At 62.2% G+C, this 19,814-nt stretch overlaps 1 protein-coding gene across 1 annotated transcript in view; it reads left to right on the top strand.

Moving 5' to 3' along the window:
- CELSR1 (cadherin EGF LAG seven-pass G-type receptor 1) overlaps positions 1-19,814 on the top strand; it is a 141,813-nt gene that overhangs the window by 118,997 nt on the left and 3,002 nt on the right. Inside the window, exons 19-32 of the mRNA XM_032416464.1 lie at positions 573-756; positions 2,462-2,605; positions 5,261-5,465; positions 6,271-6,438; positions 8,406-8,532; positions 10,217-10,417; positions 14,939-15,113; positions 15,877-15,989; positions 16,371-16,450; positions 17,091-17,217; positions 17,871-17,996; positions 18,453-18,547; positions 18,834-18,937; positions 19,194-19,343. Of these exons, the coding sequence (XP_032272355.1) occupies positions 573-756; positions 2,462-2,605; positions 5,261-5,465; positions 6,271-6,438; positions 8,406-8,532; positions 10,217-10,417; positions 14,939-15,113; positions 15,877-15,989; positions 16,371-16,450; positions 17,091-17,217; positions 17,871-17,996; positions 18,453-18,547; positions 18,834-18,937; positions 19,194-19,343 (1,999 nt within the window). The remainder of the gene's footprint in view (positions 1-572; positions 757-2,461; positions 2,606-5,260; positions 5,466-6,270; positions 6,439-8,405; positions 8,533-10,216; positions 10,418-14,938; positions 15,114-15,876; positions 15,990-16,370; positions 16,451-17,090; positions 17,218-17,870; positions 17,997-18,452; positions 18,548-18,833; positions 18,938-19,193; positions 19,344-19,814) is intronic.

The raw sequence follows: 19,814 nt of genomic DNA, 5'->3' as shown, positions 1-19,814 counted from the left end.
AAACCCCTCCATCCACACAGACCCCCAGGAAACCCCTCCATCCACACAGACCCCCAGGGAACCTCTCCATCCACACCGAGGCAGAGTCCCCTTGATTGCATTTCCATCCAGGCCTGAGTTTGGGCCGATGGAGTTTGTTGCCATTTTGGATTCTTTGCAAACAGACGTTCCCGTCCTGGTTTCCATGTTGGAGCCCCTGCCAGTAGCCCAGTTCCCATACACTCTGAGACGTGTGGGTTGGGGGGTCAGGCATGTCACCACAGGGTAGCCCGCAGTGTGTCCTTGGGCTGAGTCCCTACCTGCTCAGCGGGGGGGCGGCAGTGGGGTTGGGGTTCTGATGTAACCAAGGGCCCTCCACGTGCCTTCTGCCCTTTGCGTCTCGAGTGTACGTGGCGACCCCCCAGCAGAGCCCCTCCCTGACGCGTGCCTGCCACCAAGGACCTGGCCCCCTGTCTGACCCTGCCCAGCCACGTCTCGGGGCCTGGTGCGCCCCCTGCCGCGTTGGCTCAGCCTCCTCGGGCCGGCCTCACTCACCCGCTGAGCGCCGCCTGTCTGTCCGTCTGTCTGAGCAGGACATCGTCCGCACGGGCAGTGCGCTCCTGGCCCCGGACACGCAGGCTGCGTGGGAGCAGATCCAGCGGAGCGAGGGGGGTGCGGTGCAGCTGCTGAGGGGCTTCGAGGCCTACTTCAGCAACGTGGTGCGCAACGTGCGGAGGACCTACCTGAGGCCCTTCGTCATCGTCACGGCCAACATGAGTAAGGGCCGCGGGCCGGCTGGCTGGGGGGGCCGGACCCCCGGGGCCTGTCTGGGGGGTGGCCCCTGCTGGGCCGTCTTTAGGAGAGGGTCACCAGCTCTGGCCTCTGGTTCCTTGTCTGCAAATAGGGAGACAGGACCCTCCTTGTCCAGCCTTTCAGAGCTGAACCAAGGAAACCCACACATCACTCCCAGGCCCAGAGAATCGGGGGCAGATCAGAGGAAGAGCTGCTGGCTCACCCTCGGAGGTCTGCAGGCCTCTCAGGCCATGGCTGTGAGACTGTCCAGGGGAGCAGGCCTGGGGTCTGGCTGCAGGTCCAGCCCTCCAGGCTCACTGGAAGAGGTGCAGACCCCAGGGAAGGACAAGGGACCTGGGCGGCAGGGGGACCCTGAGTCAGGGGCTGAAGATCAAACAGAGCAGATACCTTGTGAACCAAGTCACCCCCAGTGCCCAGGAGGTGCCACCCTGAGGTCCAGGAGTTTAAAGGATCAGGTTCCTTCAAGGGGAGAAAGCCCCAGATGGTAGAACCAGCCCCTACCCCACCCATCCAGACAGAGCCGGCCAAGTACCTGGCTCGGGGTGGGCCCCTCCTACAGGTGAGGGCCCTCGCTTTCTCCTCTTGCAAATGTCTATTAGGCACCCAGGTGGGGGATGCTCAGGCAGCACTGGGCGATTGCTTCATGCATACCCATCACCAGAGGGGCCCGAGCCATAACCTAGAAGTGGTGGCCCTCACGTGACCCCTGCGGCCTCCCATGCAGGCCAGAGATGTTCGGGCAGTCTGCGCCTGGGCCCTTCTGGAGCCCCCGACTGGGCCTGCCCTGTGCCAGGGTGGAGGTGGGCTCAGGGCCCCGTCATCACTGGGGACAGGAAAGAAGGATGAGCGTGCTGGGCGTTCCTGCTCCTGTCCTGGAGGAGGGCCTGTGGAGCTGGCCTCAGGGCTGGACAGGACTCGGACATGGTGCAGCGTGCACCCCAGGCCCTTCTGGAGCATTCAGGCGGTTCCAAGTGTCCTGCCGGCCTCTGCCCACAGCCTCTCTGGTGTTGTCCCTGAAGCTCTGTGACTGGGAGCATCCATCCTGCCCCGGGTGCCCCGTCTGTCCTCCCGTGTCCTGTCCCTGGCTCCAGGGCTCTCACCCATCCCCGACCACCCAGCAGCTTGGGGTGGGAGCCCGGCCCTTGCCCGTATAGGCAGCTTGTGGGCACCCTTCCTACTGGGGGGGTGTTGAACCAGTCAGCTCAGTGGGAGGACTTTGGGGGGTGACCCTGGGGCATGCAGGGGTGACTGTTGGCCTCTCCGTCACCAGGCCCCTCAGAGCAGTGGCGGTCAGCGCCAACAGAGGTGGGTGCCCGAAGCCTCCAAGAACCAGCAGGAGTCAGGAGCCCCTTGGGTCAGTCCGAGTGTCTGCTCGGGCTCTGCTCTGCCGGACAGGGAGTGGGTTACTGCTTGTCTGGCCTTCTCTCTCTCATACCCCGGCCGGACCGTCCCCAATGCCGCCGTGATGTCTCACTTCATGCTCAGCGCTTGCGCCGTGTGACTCTCGGCGGGTCCCGGGAGTGCGGCAAAGTAGAAGTCGGTTCCGTTAGGAAGGGTGTCGTCGGTCAGGGCGGTGGCTGTGGTCGGTTTGGACACGGTGGTGCCGATGGAGGAGGCTCTCGGTGGGAGGAGCTGGGGGATGGATGACAAGGGGGACCTGTCCCCACAGTTCTGGCCGTCGACATCTTCGACACGTTCAACTTCACGGGAGCCAGGGTGCCGCGATTCGAGGACATTCGCGACGAGTTCCCCAAGGAGTTGGAGTCCTCGGTGTTCTTCTCGGCTGACTTCTTCAAACCACCCGAGCGCAAAGGTGAAGCCCCATAACGGCACGGCTGCCCTTGGGAGCCCCACCGGTCAGGGGGGCGGGGGGCCCTCCGAGGGTCCTGTAAGAAGAAACAACATGGTTCTTAGTAGCAGAGCGTGTTGTGTGGGTGCACGTCGCATGCGTGCCCTGAAAACAGGGCCAGCCACGGGGCGTTAGCTGACGTCAGACCCCACCGCTGTGCTGGGGCATTTCTTGCGGGAACTTGGCTGACTCGTGGCATGACGAACGAGAGAGCGCTTAAATCACATGTGCGCTAGTCTCCCCACTGGGCGGGGGGAGGCTGTCTCTGTGTGTGGGTAAAGTTTGAGAATCCACCCCCAACCCCGAAAACAAGCCGGTTCTTCAGTCCTGGGTTAGCATTATATTACCAAATGGCTTAAACATTTGGAATTTTCTTTTTTTTTAAGATTTTATTTATTTATTTGAGAAAGAGAGAGAGCGAGAGAGAGAGCACGAGGAGGGGGGAGAGGGAGAAGCAGACTCCCCGCTGAGCAGGGAGCCCGATGCGGGGCTCGATCCCAGGACCCTGGGATCATGACCTGAGCTGAAGGCAGACGCTTAACGACTGAGCCACCCAGGCGCCCCTGTAATTTCTTAAAGTATATTTTTCACAGATCCACTCCAGCTACTGAAAACATCTCAAGATAATGGGGACTTGAAAACGTAAAATTCTATAATGGACAATTTAAAATTTGAAACATTTTTAGTAAGTTAGTTTTGTCAGCCATGTGGCATTATTATTCAGAACCTTTTAAAGAGGATTTTACTCCGATGTGGGATCCACTGGGACCCCGTCTTTCAAACTGTGATTTGGGGCCGATCTGGGTTTCCAGCACATTCAGCCGTGTTCACAGCTGCTGTCAGCAATGATGTATGTGCGGCCCTGCAAACGTTGCCTCTTATCCTGACATTGTCCGTGCTTCTGCTTCTGAACTGACCCCTGGGTCCTCTGTCTCTGAGCCCGAGGCACCAGGAATGGACACACTGGAGTCTCGTTTGCTTTAGAAGATCCCATGAGAGAAGCTTCTGGTGCTTCCCTCGGCCCTGTACATGGTGCTTCATTCAACTTGTCAGTTAGCTAGAAGTATCACCACGGGGTAAACCCCGCCCGTTCTTTTACTGATGCGAAGACTCAGCCCCCGGCCTTCGGTGACCCCCTCCCCCTCCAATTTCCCCAAATGCCTGACTCATCACATGGCAGGCAAGCTTGTGGGCTGCCTGGAGTAGGTGGCCCTGCTGGAGGAGGAGCCCTGGCGAGCGACCGCTGGGAGTCAGACCATCTCCTGCTTCCAGAGCAAGCAGATGAGAGGTGGCAGGCCCCGGGGGGACTGAGTCAGCACCTTATTTGGCCCCCACTCTGTGGGGTCGTCCAGGAGCGAAGAACCCGTAAATGTCCTTGCTGTGTGGAGATAGTTGCTTCCGTCCAGGTCACGTCTGAGCCCTTGGGTGGCGTCTGGCCCACGAGCGGAGGCCCGGGCAGGGTTGCCCGGCCTGGGGCGGCACCTGGCCCTGTCACGCAGGAAAGCCCACAGCCTGCACTGCCTCCCCCCAGAGGAGAAGCTGGGGGCGGCTCGCTGACCGGCCTGAGTGTGGCTGAGCAGTGTTGTTGACCAGTCATCGGTCAACCCTGAGCAGGGTCAGGAGGACATTGAAGGTGCGCGTGCCCGCCTCAGAGGGGAAGACACCAGTTGGTCACATGGCATTTTGCCGGGACCGGTGAGCTGTTCTGAGCTGGGGCCTTTCAGTGTGCGGTGGCCCCTGCACGGGGGGCAGAGATGACCCCCGCCCCCACCGCACCTCACAGCCCCTCCGCAGGCTCGTCTCCCGGGCCCTGCCCCTCCCAGAACCCCCGGCCCTCAGGGCTCAGCCCTCCCTGGAGCCCGAGCTCAGCAACCCGTGCTCGGCGCCAAGTGGTCTGGGTATTTGCAGAGGTGACTTTTGGGCAAGCATTTCTCGAGCATTTTGTTGGTTCTTGAGAACGTGGGCGAGTGTGGCCAGGTTAACAGGGCATCGGAGGAGAGTGTCCCTCTGCTGGTGGGACGGGGAGGACTGATACCCCGTCCTGTGACCCTGTGTGGACACAGGGACTGGGGAAGGTTCCAACCCCAGTCAGTGGCAAGATAGTGTAAGCCTCTACACCCCAAAATATGTGTACTGACGTATTTATGAGGGCCGTACCCAGCTTCTTGCATCCCTAGGGCGCATACAACTTCAAATCCATGATTCACATGGGATCGAAACACGGGGCACAAACCCACTCGAGCAGTCCCCTGTCCCTCCTGCGTGCTGCCTGGGGTGTTGGAATTGGCCGGTCAGCCCCTAACAGCTGTTGCTTTTCCCCGAATCGTGCCGAGATGCGCCTAAGCGGCACCATCCTGACCACTCTGGGGCGGAGTTCAGTAACGTTAGGTCCGTCCACAGGGTTGCGCGGCACCCCCACCATCGTCCCCAGGACTGACAGTCTGTGCCCCATCCCCGCCCCCAGCCTCTGGAAGCCCCTATGCTGCGGTCACGTAGGGGCTCCGTGTTTAATCTGTCGGGGCCCCACAGAGCATCTGTGATTTCAGGAGGCACTTGTTCCCGTAGGAAGCGGATTGCTGGGAACGCAGGCCCCTTGCTCACGCTCTGCTTGCGTTGCAGAGAGCCCCACGGTGAGGCCGGCCGGTCGGAAGGCCGCCCCACAGACGGCGCGCCCGGAGCCCAGCGCCGAGAGGGAGGCCCCGTTCAGGAGGCAGAAGAGGCACCCCGACGAGCCCGGCCGGTTCGCCGTCACCCTCGTCATCATCTACCGGATGCTGGGGCAGCTCCTGCCTGAGCACTATGACCCCGACCGCCGCAGCCTCCGGTAAGGCGTGTTTCCAGAGCATTCCGAGGGGCTTTCCCAGGTCACAGCCTCCAGCGCCCGAGCATCCGTGTGAGGGTGTTCCCCGGGAGCCAGGCCCACGGCCGCAGACCACCTCCCTGAGAGCTCCCTTGGAAGGTCCTGGGCGTCCAGGCGGGCCCTTCCCTGGTGTTGCTGCCGGCTGCCCCCTCCCCAGCACACGCCCCGCTCGGCCTCCATAGGCCCTGTCACCGCATGGGGCCCAGCGGTGTCATTCCCGCGCTGAGGGGCCGCCCCCCACACCTGTCCCACATCTGTGTGCCTCGGGCGGCCGGCGGCCCCACTAGCTGCCAGGTCAGCACTGGCCGGAGAAACGAGAGCTGCCCTCGGGCTGCGTGGCCCCAGCAGAGGTGGGCGCCCACCGGGGCTTCACTGGTCAACCTGCGAGTCCCTTTCCACACCCGTCCCTGGGCCTGTGGTCTTCAAGTTCCTCCTTCGCGGCTGCATGCGATTCGGCCGCGAGCTGTGTTTCCTGTACCCTCCAGTGGCTTCCAGGCTTTCCGCGGCTGTATGTGACCGGCGGCGACACCTGCGCGCACCTGCCTTCCTTCTCTTCCTTTTAAATTTCCGAAGTCCGCCTTTGGCGCGGAGGTGACCGGTGCCGGCAGCCATGGAACCGCCGCATGGCCGGGGCGCTCCTCGGGAGCAGCGGCTGGGCTCCGGGCCTGCCGGAGAGACGTGTGCGCGGCGTGCTCCCGGCGGCGGCGCCCGGCCTTGAGAGCCGTGTCTTCTAAGCGCGCCTGTCCCCGTTCTCGCTTCTCCGCCCCAGGCTGCCTAACCGGCCGGTCATCAACACGCCGGTGGTGAGCGCCGCGGTGTACAGCGAGGGGGCTGCCCTCCCCAGCCCCCTGGAGAGGCCCGTCCTGGTGGAGCACGTCCTGCTGGAGACCGAGGAGCGCACCAAGCCCGTCTGCGTGTTCTGGAACCACTCCATCAAGTAAGGGTGACGCCCGGGGTGAGGGGCCGTCCCCCCGCCCCTGGAGCTCTGCGCTTGTGTGGGGGGTCCTTGCTGCAGTCCCCAACACTCTGTTGGCACAGTGTCTCATGGGGCGTCCTTTTGTGGTCTGTTGCTCCCTTCCGGCCCCTCGTGGGGCAGGAGGCTCGTCCTGGGGGTGTCCGAGTCCCCTACACATGGTTACATGTGAACACGTGCACATCTGTGTACACACATGCACACGTGGGCAGTACGTGTACAGGTATATACAGCTAGGGAAGCAGACTCGCACACGTGGGCACACACGTGTACGGGGATACACGGCTAGGGAAGCAGACTCGCACACGTGGGCACACACGTGTACGGGGATACACAGCTAGGGAAGCAGACTCGCACACGTGGGCACACACGTGTACGGGGATACATGGCTAGGATAACAGGCATGCACACACGTGTACGGGCGCTCATAGAACCCTCGAGAAGGTCAACACAGACATCGGGCTGGGCACTGGCAGGACTCCGTGATGCAGCGGCTGACACGTGCCCGTTCTCCCATCAGATGAGGCAGAGCTTGTTCAGCATGCACACGAGGTATCACCCAGACGCTCAGGCCCAGGGGCCCTTCCACCGGCAGCAGCAGGTCCCAGATGTGTGTGGGGGGGTTGCTTTAACAAACAGGGGCCCCTGGCCTCAGCCACCCACCCGTGAGATCAACCCAGCAGTTGCTGGGGCGGTTTTCCCCCTCTGAGCCCGTGCCCGCTGCCCCTGCTTGAAGCTAGGATGGAATTCTGTGCATCTGGGAGTTTCTTTCTGGGCAACGCAGACGTTCCCTCACGTCGTGCTTCATACGATTGAGTGGGTGTCCGCCAAGTGGGGTTCCAGCTACGGGCTGTGCTGGACGCCCAGGGGAGCGTGCGGAAGCCCGGCTGCAGGGGCCTCACGCTGGGAAGCAGGCTTGGCCGGCCAGAGATCGTGCAGCTCCTTTATTTTCCAAATTCTAGTTAATGAGCAAGCAGTGTTGTGTCTGCAGGATAATAGACACTGGCTTACAAAAGAGAGAGAGAAGGACCCACTTTCACCGCGAGGGAGGTGTGAAGGGCTGTTTGGCGTGTGTGAGGCGCGGCTGTCTCTCATGGGCACTTGAGTGGATCCCAGCAATTAGCTGTTGCCTAATTATCCTCCCTGCTTCCTCGGTGCCTATCGTCCCCAGATCTTAGAGCTCTTGGCAGACACGTATGAGCCTTCACATCCCATTTTACAGATGAGTAAACTAAGGATCAGAGAGAAGTTACTTGATTTTCCCAGAGTCTGGGAGGGCAGGGCTCTCCCTGAGCCCGAGACACGCCCGTAAGCAGCTTGTCATTTGGGGCTTCCCATCAGTGTAAAGGAAGTCATAATTGGGCCCTGCTTCCAGGCATTTGCCATAAAACATGGTGCAATCTGAAGATGAAAGTGCAGAATGAATGTGAGGTATTATTTCTTGAAACACCTAGACTCAAAAGAAGACTGAAGTACAAAGCAACCACGTTAGCAACCGAGTGCTTCTGACAAAAGGGGGATGCGGTCGGCCTGAGACATCCCCGTTTAAGTTTTACTGCGAGATGACAAAAGGGGGATGCCGTCGGCCTGAGACATCCCCGTTTAAGTTTTACTGCAAGATGACAAAAGGGGGATGCTGTCGGCCTGAGACATCCCCGTTTAAGTTTTACTGCAAGATGACAAAAGGGGGATGCAGTCGGCCTGAGACATCCCCGTTTAAGTTTTACTGCGAGATGACACAGAAACCGTGAACTTCAGAGGGTTGCTCTAGGGCCCTCCCCAGCCACGAAAGGGAAGGGAGACTGTCCACAGGGTCCTGAGGGCTGTTGTCCTCATAGCGGGCGACAGTGGCGCTGGGCTTGGGGACGGCGGTGGGGCCTCAGAGACCCACTGGTGGAAGGGGTCCTCTCACGGCTGTCTTTTCCCCGTAGCGTCGGGGGAACAGGAGGCTGGTCGGCCAAGGGCTGCGAGCTGCTGTCCCGGAACCGGACCCACGTCTCCTGTCAGTGCAGTCACATGGCCAGCTTTGCCGTGCTCATGGACGTCTCCAGACGCGAGGTGGGCGCGGGCCCCGCGGGCAGCCCTGCCCTCCCAGCAAGTGTGTCCAGGGATGAGTCCCTTTGGGAAGTTAGCCTGGCCCCAAACTTGCCCCCTCCACAGACCGAATCCACGATTAAAACCCGTGTTCAGGAGGGTTGGCCAGAATCTGCCAGGATTTCCAGACCAAAACTCCTTGGAAACAGCGTTCTAAGAGGCTGGGTTGTAAATTAAAAACCCTGGTGGCAGACCCCGAGCCTCAGCCCGAAAAGAAAGCCCTGGAGAAGCCTCACTTCAAAGCAGGATTCCCGGTGTTCTGTTAGATGGTGCTGTGTCTACCCTGCTTTAAATTTTAAGGGAGAACAGAGCCGGCTGGCCGGGACAAAGGGAGTGTCACCCATTAACACCACACACACTGGCCCAGAGACACAAAAGAGGGGGCTCGGTCGGGAGCCACCGAGGCCAGCTAATGTTTAACCTCTGGCATTTTCCCGGGCCTGGGAATGCGAGCCAGCCTCTGTGAGCCCGCAGGTGAGTAGGGCAGACAGGGCAGTGGGCCCCCAGCGGGCAGGCAGCGAAGTCAGCCTGGGCTCAGACGGGTGCGGATGTGGTGTCTGGGAGCCAGAACCGACGCCTGGGGGGGCCTCACCTGGCACATTTTTTTCAGGCCTGGGATGTGTCCCAGGAGGCCAGGCCATGGTCCCTCCCAAAAGCTCTCTGGTATGCAGGTTTCTGTCACACTGTTGGGAGGGTGACAGCCCCGAGTTGCTGCTGCTGGCAGCCAGGGTGACAAGAGGAAAGGGTGTGCCCTTGGTCCTTCCCCTGATCGCAAAGCTCCCGTGGGCAGGGGGCACTTTTGAGCCGGTTGCCCCAGGTCCTGACCTACAGGGGGTTAGTTATTAGTGGGGCGGGATTGGGGTTCGTCCCCTAGCCAGGGAGCTGGGCGGTGCCGGGGACAGGTGGAGGAAGCTGAAGTTCAGGGAGAAGTCCAACTGGAAGAGGGCTCACCACTCCCTGCCCAGGGGCCTCGTCCAACAGCAGGAGGCAGCCTCTGGGCCGCGGGAGTGCAGCGGGAGGGAGCCCTGAGCCCTCAGCCTCCCCTCCTGGCTCCCAGCCTTTCCCCGGTAGCCCTGCTCACAATCCCATGCGAGTCGCTGAATTCCAAACAACGCTTTCTGGGGGTTCCCGGAGAGCCGGAGCTTAGGTCGCTTCCTAAGTGGCAAGGCTCCGCGGGGTCCTGGACAGCTGTCCTGTTTTGCAAAAGCACAGGGGACGGCAGCAGCCCCATGCGGCTGTGGCCCATCTGCCTTCTGTGTGCTGAGAGTGTGTGTGCGAGTCCCTCCCGGCTCCGAATTTGGGGCACACAGGCTCAGCATCTCCTGGATGGTAGCATCTATGTGTGAGGTTTTTTTACATTTTTTTTATTGGGACAAAATATACAGAACACAGATTCACCACCCCAGCCACGTGTCAGTGGACACGCCATTCAGTGTGGTGCAGCCACCATCCCTCTCCAGAACTTTCTTTTTAACCCCCCAATAATTCATTTGGAGTTTGTTCTTGGTTTTTGGCAGCCTGAGAACCGTGTCACAGTCATGTCGGTTCTGCCCATAGTAAGCTCAACCTTAACATGCTTTCATTGTGCAAAAGCCCCATCAGAGCAAGTCCTCACGTCCTCCTGCCTTACCCGCCCCCCTGCCCGCAGCACGGAGAGGTCCTGCCCCTGAAGATTGTCACCTACGCCGCCGTGTCCTTGTCGCTGGCCGCCCTGCTGGTGGCCTTCATCCTCCTCGCGCTGGTGCGGACGCTGCGCTCCAACCTGCACGGCATCCACAAGAACCTCATCGGGGCGCTCTTCTTCTCCCAGCTGGTGTTCGTGATCGGGATCACGCAGACGGGAAACCCGGTGAGGTCCCTCTGCCGCCGCCCCGGGGGTGCGCGCGCAGACCGTCAGACCTCTCTCGGGGGCGGAGGCAGCGCGTTGTATCTAAAGTGTAACTTACAGAGGAGCGACGGGGGTGACCGCAGTGGAGACGTGAAGTGGGGTGGGCTTGAGGGAGGCGAGGACTAGAGGTGACCTGCTGCTGCGGAGTTTCTGCAGGAGGCCAGAGATCTGAGCCCCTGCCGCATCTAGGGAAGGAAGGAGGGAGGGAGGGCGGCTGCTGGCCGGGGAAGGGTCCCTGGGGCGTGGGGTAGGGAGCAGCCTTGGAGGGGACGTGGTGGCACAGCCGATGGGACGGGTACAAGAGAAGCGCACCGGGAAGCTGGGAGGTCTGTGGCTTCCGCTGTGCCTGCCTGGTGGCAAAGTGATTTAACATGTTTACGGTGGGGATGTGCAAAACACAAGGGTCCCAGCTGGCTGCCCCTGGTGGGGAGGGGGCAGGGCTGGAGGTGCGGGCTCTGTGCCCGAGGCTTGGGCTCCCTGAATCCCTCCCCGTGAGGCGCCCGGACCGGTGAGAATGAGGGACTGCCCGAGGCACACGGTTCCCTCCGTGTGGGTTCTCTCCGTGTGGGTTCCCTTATGCGTCCATCACAACATGGGGACCCTGTAGGCAGCTGGCCAGCACATGTGCGTATGTAGGGACTCCGTGAAGTCCGAAGGTTACTCACATAGTCCCGATCTCTCCCAAGGTGAGCAATGGGCTCTTGGTGGGCCATTCCAATACGGCCACCAAGTGCTGTTGACAGAGCTGTCGTTTCCTCCCATCCTCATGCAGCGAGGACCTGCTGATTGTCACTACGTTCCATCTACCCAAGACCCAGATCCAGGAGGCCCCCCCATCCCCACCCATGGAGCCCCCGTTCCTGACACGGACACACATGGCAGTTCTTGAGTGTCACGTGCCAAAATGGTGCCATGGTGGCAGGTGGGGGAGCTTGCCTGGTTAGGGAAGGACTGACCATCCAGTGGGAGGGCTCCAGGATAAGTCAGGACAGGTTGGGGAATCTGGTCCCCCAGGGCCCGAGGGGCCACACCAGGCAGGGCCACGTTCCTTTTGCAGGCAGCGCTGTACCACGGAGAGCCATGACCGGTCTGCATGTTAGGAAGATGCCCGGAGGTCAGAAGAGCAGGCAGGGTGCTATCTTCATAGGTCCGCTGGATGGAGGCGAGGCCTAGAACCGGAGTCAGGGCAGCGGGCATGAGGAGACGGACAGGAGTCAGGGCTAAGTGGGCATGGAGGGAGGAGGAGGGGTGCCTTAGGTCTCCAGAAGGGGGACGAGTAGGTGAGGATGCCACAAAGTGAGATGAAGACTGAGACAGGGTGGCTGGTCTGGGTGTGGCTGGCCAAGCCGTGGGAGGCTGAGGGCAGATGTGCACGGGGAGGCACCTTCACATCTCCCGTGAAGAGTGTCTGTGGGAATGGGTCAGCCCTAGGAGAGGAAGTGGCACAAAAGGACAAAGAGGGAATGTTCTGGCCAGCTGGTCAGGGCCCCTGGCATACTTGAGCTCTTCCTCCTCGTTTGTTGCAAGCGGCGGGACCCCCTTGAGACCCTCTGGGGTGGCCAAACCTCCTCTGGAGGAAGGGGGTAGGTAGAGGCAGGGTGCCCTGATGGCCTCAGGGGCTTCTCAGCCATGACTTGGGGAGCACCAGGCCTGGCAGAGGACACCCACAAGGGCAAACCTCCTTGCTGCCCTCCGGGGTGCTCCCCGCGGCGCTGGGCCGGCGGGGGACGGGAGAGGGGCCATCACCATGTGGGGCCCTGCAGCAGTTTCTGTGCATCCAGCCAGGCAGGTGCACCTCTCCCTGCGTGTCCTTATCAGCGCATCAGACAGGTGAGGCTCTCTGTGGGAAGCCACATGACTCATTTCAAAAGCCTCCAAGAGGGCCCTTGAGTGGTCTCAGCAGAGGCAAGCCGCTCCTTGCAGCTACATACCGAGTGTGAAAGGCAGAGAGGCTGTCCGCTTCTTTCAGGCGCTGACTCATCTGCTGCTTTCCAGCCTGCCGCGCACCGGTGAGCACGAAGAGAAGGAATGCCGGCCGCACGTAATTCTAGGGACTTGGCACCTCGCCTGCATTTTATGGGTTTTCTGTAAACTCACAATCCCATCTCTGGGCGAGGTTTTTCATCTCCCAGATTACTGGCAGGTTGAAATGATTTATTATGCATTCGCTTTTTGTCTTTGTTCTGTTTCTGGAAAAGGTAGTACATCTAGTGCAAAAATCTGTACACGTACGGCCCCATTAAATTTTAAAGTGTATCTCTAACACTTCTTTTTTTTCAAAAGGTGGTTTTGTGGGTTTACTTTTCACATGATTGAAGGCGGCAAGCCAGCCAGCCTCCTCACTGTTCTCCCTCGTCTACGCCCACCGTGCTTTGCAAGCGGGGGACCCTGGGGTGTACGGTGTGGGGCTCCCCGAGCCCCAGGCTCGCCCTTGGCACCCGGGCTGACGGCTCTGCTCATCGCCAAGGGTAGACCTCCCGTCTCCCGACTGTGGAGTCAGAAGCAGAGGACAGGGTGTCCAGTCATATGTAAGATGCTGTCTTGTCTTCTGCTCGAGTGACTGTTTGGTCCTGTATTTGGCAAATGTCAGTGCGGGAGCTTCCTCCCTCGTCTCGGGGGGTTTGTTTCTGGGGAGAACCCGGCCTGTGCGGGCTGGCATGGCAGCAGGTGTCCCTTATGGTTCCCGCCAGCCCGTGCTCTGGTCAGCTCCCCGCCAGGTGCACCGGCCTGACACCGAGCAGAACGGCCTCCAGTGTGGGTCAGGGTGGTGGCCCTGTGTCTTCTACTCCTGTGTCTGTTGGGTGGGGTGGGGGTTATCCTGGGTAGGGACACTGAGACCCTGGGAGGTTGTGCTGATGGGACGGCAGCCAGGATTGGACAGAATGTCTCAGGAATGGGGCGAGCCTGTGGGGTGTGGCCTGGTGGAGGGGTAGCTGTGGGGTCAGGGCCTAGGTTTGGGGTGTGACTGGGAGGGGCGGGGCCTAAGAGTGGGGTGGGGCCAGGAGGAGCAGGCCAGGAGTGGGGTGTGACCAGGAGGGGTGGGGCCTGGATGTGGGGGTGGGGCCAGGAGGGGCAGTGGCTGGATATGGGTGGGGTCAAGAGTGGGGGTGTGGTCTGGAGGGGGCCTGGATGTGAGTGTGGCCGGGAGTGGGGTGTGACCCCCAGAGGGGAGGGGCCTGGGTGTGTATGGGTGGGTGGTCAGGAATAGGGGGTGGGGGCGGGGGGCGGGGGCTGGATATGGGTGTGGCCAGGAGGGGCGGTGCCTGGGTGGGGTATGGCCAGGAGGGATGGGGCCTGGATGTGGGTGTGGCCGGGGGCGGGGCCTGGATGTGGTGTGGCCGGGGCGGGGCCTCGATGTGGGGGTGGTTAGGCGTGGGGTGGGGCCAGGAGGGGCAGGGCCTGAGGCCTCTCTTCCTTCCCTGCTCCTCAGAGCGTGCCCCGCCTTTTAGGACCTTGCAGGGGCGCCGCTCACATCTCCCAGCTGGGCAGCCTGGGGAGCCCTGGCCAGCGCAGCCCCTGCCAGCAGGCCCCACGTGAGGCTGCTCTGGGCCAAGGCACAGCGCTCCTCGAGGTCTGGCCTGGAGCACCTCACGCTGGATTCCCACTCATGGCCGCAGAGGCTGGACTCCCTGTGACCACACCATGTCCCCAGCCCCTCCCTGACACCGCTTCGTCCCGTTCTCAGGGACACAGGGCTGGCTCCCCAAGGCCTGGAGAGGGCGGGATGCTGGCCCTGCGCTGCCCTGTGCAAGTTGGTTTTCTCTCCCGAGCACTTGGCCACACGGTGCAGCCCTGCCCCGCTGAGGACGGGAACAGAGCAAATACTCTCCTCCCTGTTCTGCTTTTGGCGGGAAGTAGGAGGCTCTGTTAACTTGGGGCAGACAGGAGGAACTTATTTGATGGCAAGGTCATGAAGCGTGAGGCCTCCCCCTCCTCTGGCCACACCTGTGGGACCCTGCAGACACCCACACAGGGGTCCTGGGTGGCGGGTGGAGGCCAGCACCACAGCCTGAGGCCCGCAGCCTGAGCAGGCTGCCTTCATACTATTTCTTTCAACTTTAAATGCCTATAGGTAAGAATTTGGAGCCATGACATGAAAATACAAGTTCCCAGCTTCTAATGAAAACATTAGAGGCTCTGCCTACCCTTGCCCTGTGTCTGCATTCACTCCAGGCACTGCTCTGGGGTTGGGGAGGGGGTCCCCGAGGCCCCCAGGTGCCTCACTCCCCATCCTCTGTTCCACTTTGGGAGCCTGAGACACCGTGGCTCAGTGCCCAGCTCTTCCTGGGTGAATCACATAGAAAGAACCAGCTAACTCGATTTCCTTTCCCAGACGTGCATACCCTCGCGTTTGCAAAGTGGTCTGATTGGTCCCTTCCCTCCCCACCCTGTGCCCATCTGCCCTCGGCCTCTGGTGCAGCGGGTATGGGTTCCCGCGGGCCTGGCGCTGAGCCGAGCTCCCTGCCCTCCGCGTCCTCACAGTTCCTGTGCACGGTGATCGCCATCCTCCTGCACTACGTCTACATGAGTACCTTTGCCTGGACCTTCGTGGAGGGCCTGCACGTCTACCGAATGCTGACCGAAGTGCGCAACATCGACACTGGGCCCATGAGGTTCTACTACGTCGTGGGCTGGGGCATCCCGGCCATCATCACGGGTGAGGACTGGAGGAGCAGCCCTGGGGGGGTGGCTTGGGCCGGGAGCTGACCACCGCTTGGGGAGTCCACGTGACACTGCCCACACAGAAGCCCACGTCAGCTTAGCCCGCACCCCTGGGCCCGGGCGGACGAGCTCTCTGGCCTCCTCTGTCTTTGGTACCCAGCGTGACCGGCCCCCGGCAGAGGAGGCCCTGCCCTGCACTTGCGTCTGTGCACATGAGCGTGATGGTTCAGTGCCCGCTGGGGGGGTGCGTCTCCTGTGAGGTGTGGCGTGGGCTCCTGGAGAGCTGGCTGCGGGTCTGCTCGGGGTTCTGTCCGTGGCACCTAACGGATGAAAACTCCGCGTCTGCCTGGCGCGTGGGTGTGTGTGTGTGCACGTTCACGTGTGTGCGTGTGTTCTGTCTGTGTGTGTTCTGTCTGTGTGTGGTTGTATGTTCTGTGTGTGTGTTCTGTATGTGGGGTGTGTGTGTGTGTGTGTGTGTGTGTGGTCTGCATACGGCGTGTGTGTATGTGTGGTAAACGTGTGGGGAGTGTGGCATGTGTGTAACTGTCGTGTGTGTGTGGTGTGTGTGTGGTCTGTATGTAGCGTGTGTGGTACGTGTGGTTTGTGTGTGGTGTGTGTGCGGGGTACGTGAGGTCCGTACGTGGAGCGTGTGTGTGCGCAGGCCTGGGAATGTCCCTTGTGGCCACGCGCCGCCCAGGCTGGCCCTCAGGAGGGGCCTCTCCTGGGTCGTGGCCCTCACGTCCCTCCCTGTCGTCCAGGACTCGCGGTGGGCCTGGACCCCCAGGGCTATGGAAACCCTGACTTCTGCTGGCTGTCCCTTCGAGACACCCTGATCTGGAGCTTCGCCGGGCCCATTGGAACGGTTATCATTGTGAGTCCAGGAGTTTTTGCAGAGCCCACGATTCTTGGGGATGTGCGAAGCTGGGTGCGTGGGCTGGGAGGGGTTTTGGGGGCCGGCGGGATCCTTGGCTCTTCAGAGCGGCCTGTTGGGCAGGAAGAGCTGATCTCATGGTGCTGGGGCCTCGCCCTTGGACCTGCGGATCGTTCCACGTCTGCGTCCTCATCCACCGTGAGGCAGCTCAGCGTCCAGCCCTCAGGAGGGTCCCTGCGGGCAGGCAGGGTGCGTGAGGCCTCGTTCCAGCCACACCTCGAGACACGGACGAAGACCCTCAGAAGCGTTTGGTCTTCAGATCTGTTGTGGCGATACTGACGAGCCGGCCACCTGACTTTGGTTTTTAAAAATGTTTTTCAGGTCAACACAGTCATTTTTGTCCTGTCTGCAAAGGTCTCCTGCCAAAGAAAGCACCATTATTATGAAAGGAAAGGAGTCGTGTAAGTTGGTGCCAACGCTGACGGGCGGGTGGGACCCCCAGTGTGGGTTTGCACACCCGCCAGAGCCACCTGAAAGTGCCTGTCACCCCGTGGCCAGGCCCTTGGCCACCCCCCAGCTCAGCCACTGGGGAGGTGACAGCCACACAGACGCATCGGCAGGCCGCAGTGGGGAGAGGCCAGAGCACCGAGGCATGTGGAGGAGAGGGAGGGGGCTGGGCACAGGGAGACCTGGGGCAGGGAGAGGGACGCCGGGACCCCCAGAGGTGGTAGGGTGTAGGCTCTGCAGCATTCGGTGGTAGAGTCGCTGAAGGGAGCAGGCTTGGGCTCTGTCCTCCTCGCCAAGGCCTGTTAACAGACGGATATAGAGGAGGAGGGGGCGATGACAGCCGGGGGGAGGGAGGTGCTGAGCTGCTTGGATGCAGCAGAGTGGAGTCAGGCAGGGTGTTGGGGCGCAGGGGGCTGGAACTTTCTGGGTTGGTGGTGACGGTGATGTTGTGGCCACAGGAGTGGAGAGTTATCTAGGCGCTTAAAAAAGTGTTGGGCAGGAAGGGAGGGGGGGTCGATAAGTGGCTGGACGGCGGGGGCGGGTGCAGGGGAGGGGGGGCCCAGAGTCACTCCCGCCCCTGCGCCCCTCCGCCAGCTCCCTGCTCCGGACCGCCTTCCTCCTACTGGGGCTCATCAGCGCCACCTGGCTGCTGGGGCTGCTGGCCGTGAACAGCGACTCGCTGGCCTTCCACTACCTCTTCGCGGTCTTCAGCGGCTTGCAGGTGGGCAGCTGTCCCAGCTGGGGCCGGCCTTGGTGAGGTCCTGGGTCACTTGTGCTACCTCCTGTCCGAAAGGCCCGGGGGAGATCCTGGACCCAGGGTCCGAGGACAGACGGGGCCTCGGCGGGGCTGTCACAGTGTGGCCGTAGCGTGCTGGGGGTTCCAGTGACGCCTCTCCGCACGCGGTCCTGCCTCCGACAAGGAACCTGGGGTCCCAAGCACAGCTCTGTCCAGGGCCTTCCCGGGGACCCCCAGGACACCGTCCTTTGTTCAGCCGGTGCCAGGGCTCATCCTCCCTCTGCGGGGCAGAGTACATCCCACTCGTGTCCACAGGGACGGTGTTGGCCACTTACAGTTCACCCCAAGGGTCTTCCCAGCCAGTGATGTCACGTTGGGGACGCAGATGGCCCGAGGGCTGTGGCCGGGGACGAGCCCTCCTGGCCCCTGGCGTGCTGGCTGCCCTGCCCCCGCTCCCCCGGGCAAGCAGAGGCCCCGGGGAGGGGGTACCCAGGCGGGCCCCGGGCGCTCAGCGGCACGTGTCGGTGGCGCCGCTCTGTGCCTTCTCGGGCAGGCGGGCGTGCCGTCTGGCCGCCACAGGACCTTGGCTGCTTTCCTGACTGCCGGTCCCTGCCCTGACCGGCCGCCCTTCCCTCCAGGGTCTCTTCGTCCTCCTATTCCACTGCGTGCTCAACAGGGAGGTCCGGAAGCACCTGAAGGGGGTGCTCTCCGGGAAGAAGCTGCACCCGGATGACTCGGCCACCACGAGGGCCACCCTGCTGACGGTAGGCGGTGCTGGGGGACCCCCATGGCCGGGGGGGCCGTGTGGGTTTCTAGACCAAGCATTCGACGCAGCCGCCCAGTCTCTGGGACCCAGGCATCAGAGAGCCCCCCTTGGAGAGTGGCATCGAGCCTGATATCATTCCTGATATCCTGGGAAGAGAGCAGCGTTCACCAGATGGGGTCTGTCCTCGTCACAGCCCCATTGTTCAGGGTCGCAGAGGACAGGGCGGCGACAGGCTAGGACCCCTGACCAGAAGCCGTGGCTGTGGGCAGGAAGCCGTCCTCGGACCACCGTGGGGGCTGGGGCTGCTCTCCTCTCGGCCGCCACGAGGCCCCTGGGCTCTGTGCCGGGCAGGGGCTCAGTCAGGGTGCTGGCACCGGGGCTTGCTGTGGGGACAGAGCCGTCCTGTGCACCCCAGGGGCCTCTGCTCCGGCAATAACCATGCCCCCTCCCGCAGCGCTCCCTCAACTGCAACCACACGTACAGCGAGGAGCCCAACATGTTCCGCACGGCCCTGGGCGAGTCCACTGCCTCGCTGGACAGCACCGTCAGGTCAGGCTGGAGCCGGGCGCCCTCGCTCGTCCCCAGGGAGGGGGGAGGCCCGGCTCTCAGGTGAATGCGGGCTGCCAAGCCAGCTGGGGAGGCCCGAACCGTGTGCCCTGCTGTTCTGGCTGATGTGTGGTTCCCCATGTGCTCTGGGAGTCTTTCGTGGCAGCAAACCTTCCAGAGCCCCGTGGGGCCGTCTTGGCACATTCCAGCGGTGCCTGGTGATGTTGGGTGGTCATGTCATGCAACCCCTTGAGTGATGGTGCTGAGCCCCCCATCCTACCCTCTCTAGGGACGAAGGGGGCCAGAAACTCAGCGTGTCCTCTGGGCCAGCACGGGGTGGCCATGGGGAGCCAGATTCGTCCTTTGTCCCCAGGAACACCAAGAAGCACCACGGTATGTGTCCCCTGGAAGGTGATCCCCCATCCACCTGGGCATCTCCCTCCCGGGGGGCCATGGTGGGGAGCTCCTTGTCGGCTCTCGTCCGGCCCACGGGCCTCTCGGTCCCTGGACGTCCAGCCTCAGAGAGGAGTCTGCGGCCGCATCCCAGTCAGAAGGCCAAGAGGGAGACGATTGCTCCCCTGTGCCTGGGGCCCAGCTGGCCCCCCTCTGCCCTTGGCCTGAGCCTGCGTCCCTCCTGTCCGCCCTGTAGGCCACGATTCAGACTCCGATAGCGAGCTGTCCCCGGATGAGCAGAGCAGCTCCTACGCCTCCTCGCACTCGTCAGACAGCGAGGATGATGGGGTGGGCGCTGAGGACAAATGGGACTCAGCTCGGGGCCCTGTCCACAGCACCCCCAAAGGTGAGCCAGTGTTGGGCTGTGGAGTGTCTGAGGGCCTGCCTCCCTCCTGGCATGGAGAGCAGCGGCAGCATGGAGGGACAGCAGGTGGGAGGTGCTGGCTGGGGGGAGGGACAGAGGGTGGGAGGGACAGCAGGTGGGAGGTGCTAGCTGGGGGGAGGGGCAGCAGGTGGGAGGTGCTAGCTGGGAGAGGGACAGCAGGTGGGAGGGATAGCAGGTGGGAGGTGCTAGCTGGGGGAGGGACAGCAGGTGGGAGGGATAGCAGGTGGGAGGTGCTAGCTGGGGGAGGGACAGCAGGTGGGAGGGATGGCAGGTGGGAGGGACAGCAGGTGGGAGGTGCTAGCTGGAGGGAGGGACAGCAGATGGGAGGTGCTAGCTGGGGGAGGGACAGCAGGTGGGAGGGACAGCACGTGGGAGGTGCTAGCTTGGGGGAGGGACAGCAGGTGGGAGGTGCTAGCTGGGGGAGGGACAGCA

The sequence above is a fragment of the Phoca vitulina genome, unplaced genomic scaffold, assembly GCF_004348235.1.
Source record: "Phoca vitulina isolate PV1807 unplaced genomic scaffold, GSC_HSeal_1.0 scaffold19, whole genome shotgun sequence".
In the NCBI taxonomy this organism is placed as follows: Eukaryota; Metazoa; Chordata; class Mammalia; order Carnivora; family Phocidae; genus Phoca; species Phoca vitulina.
This window is presented reverse-complemented; position numbering and strand designations above follow the sequence as displayed.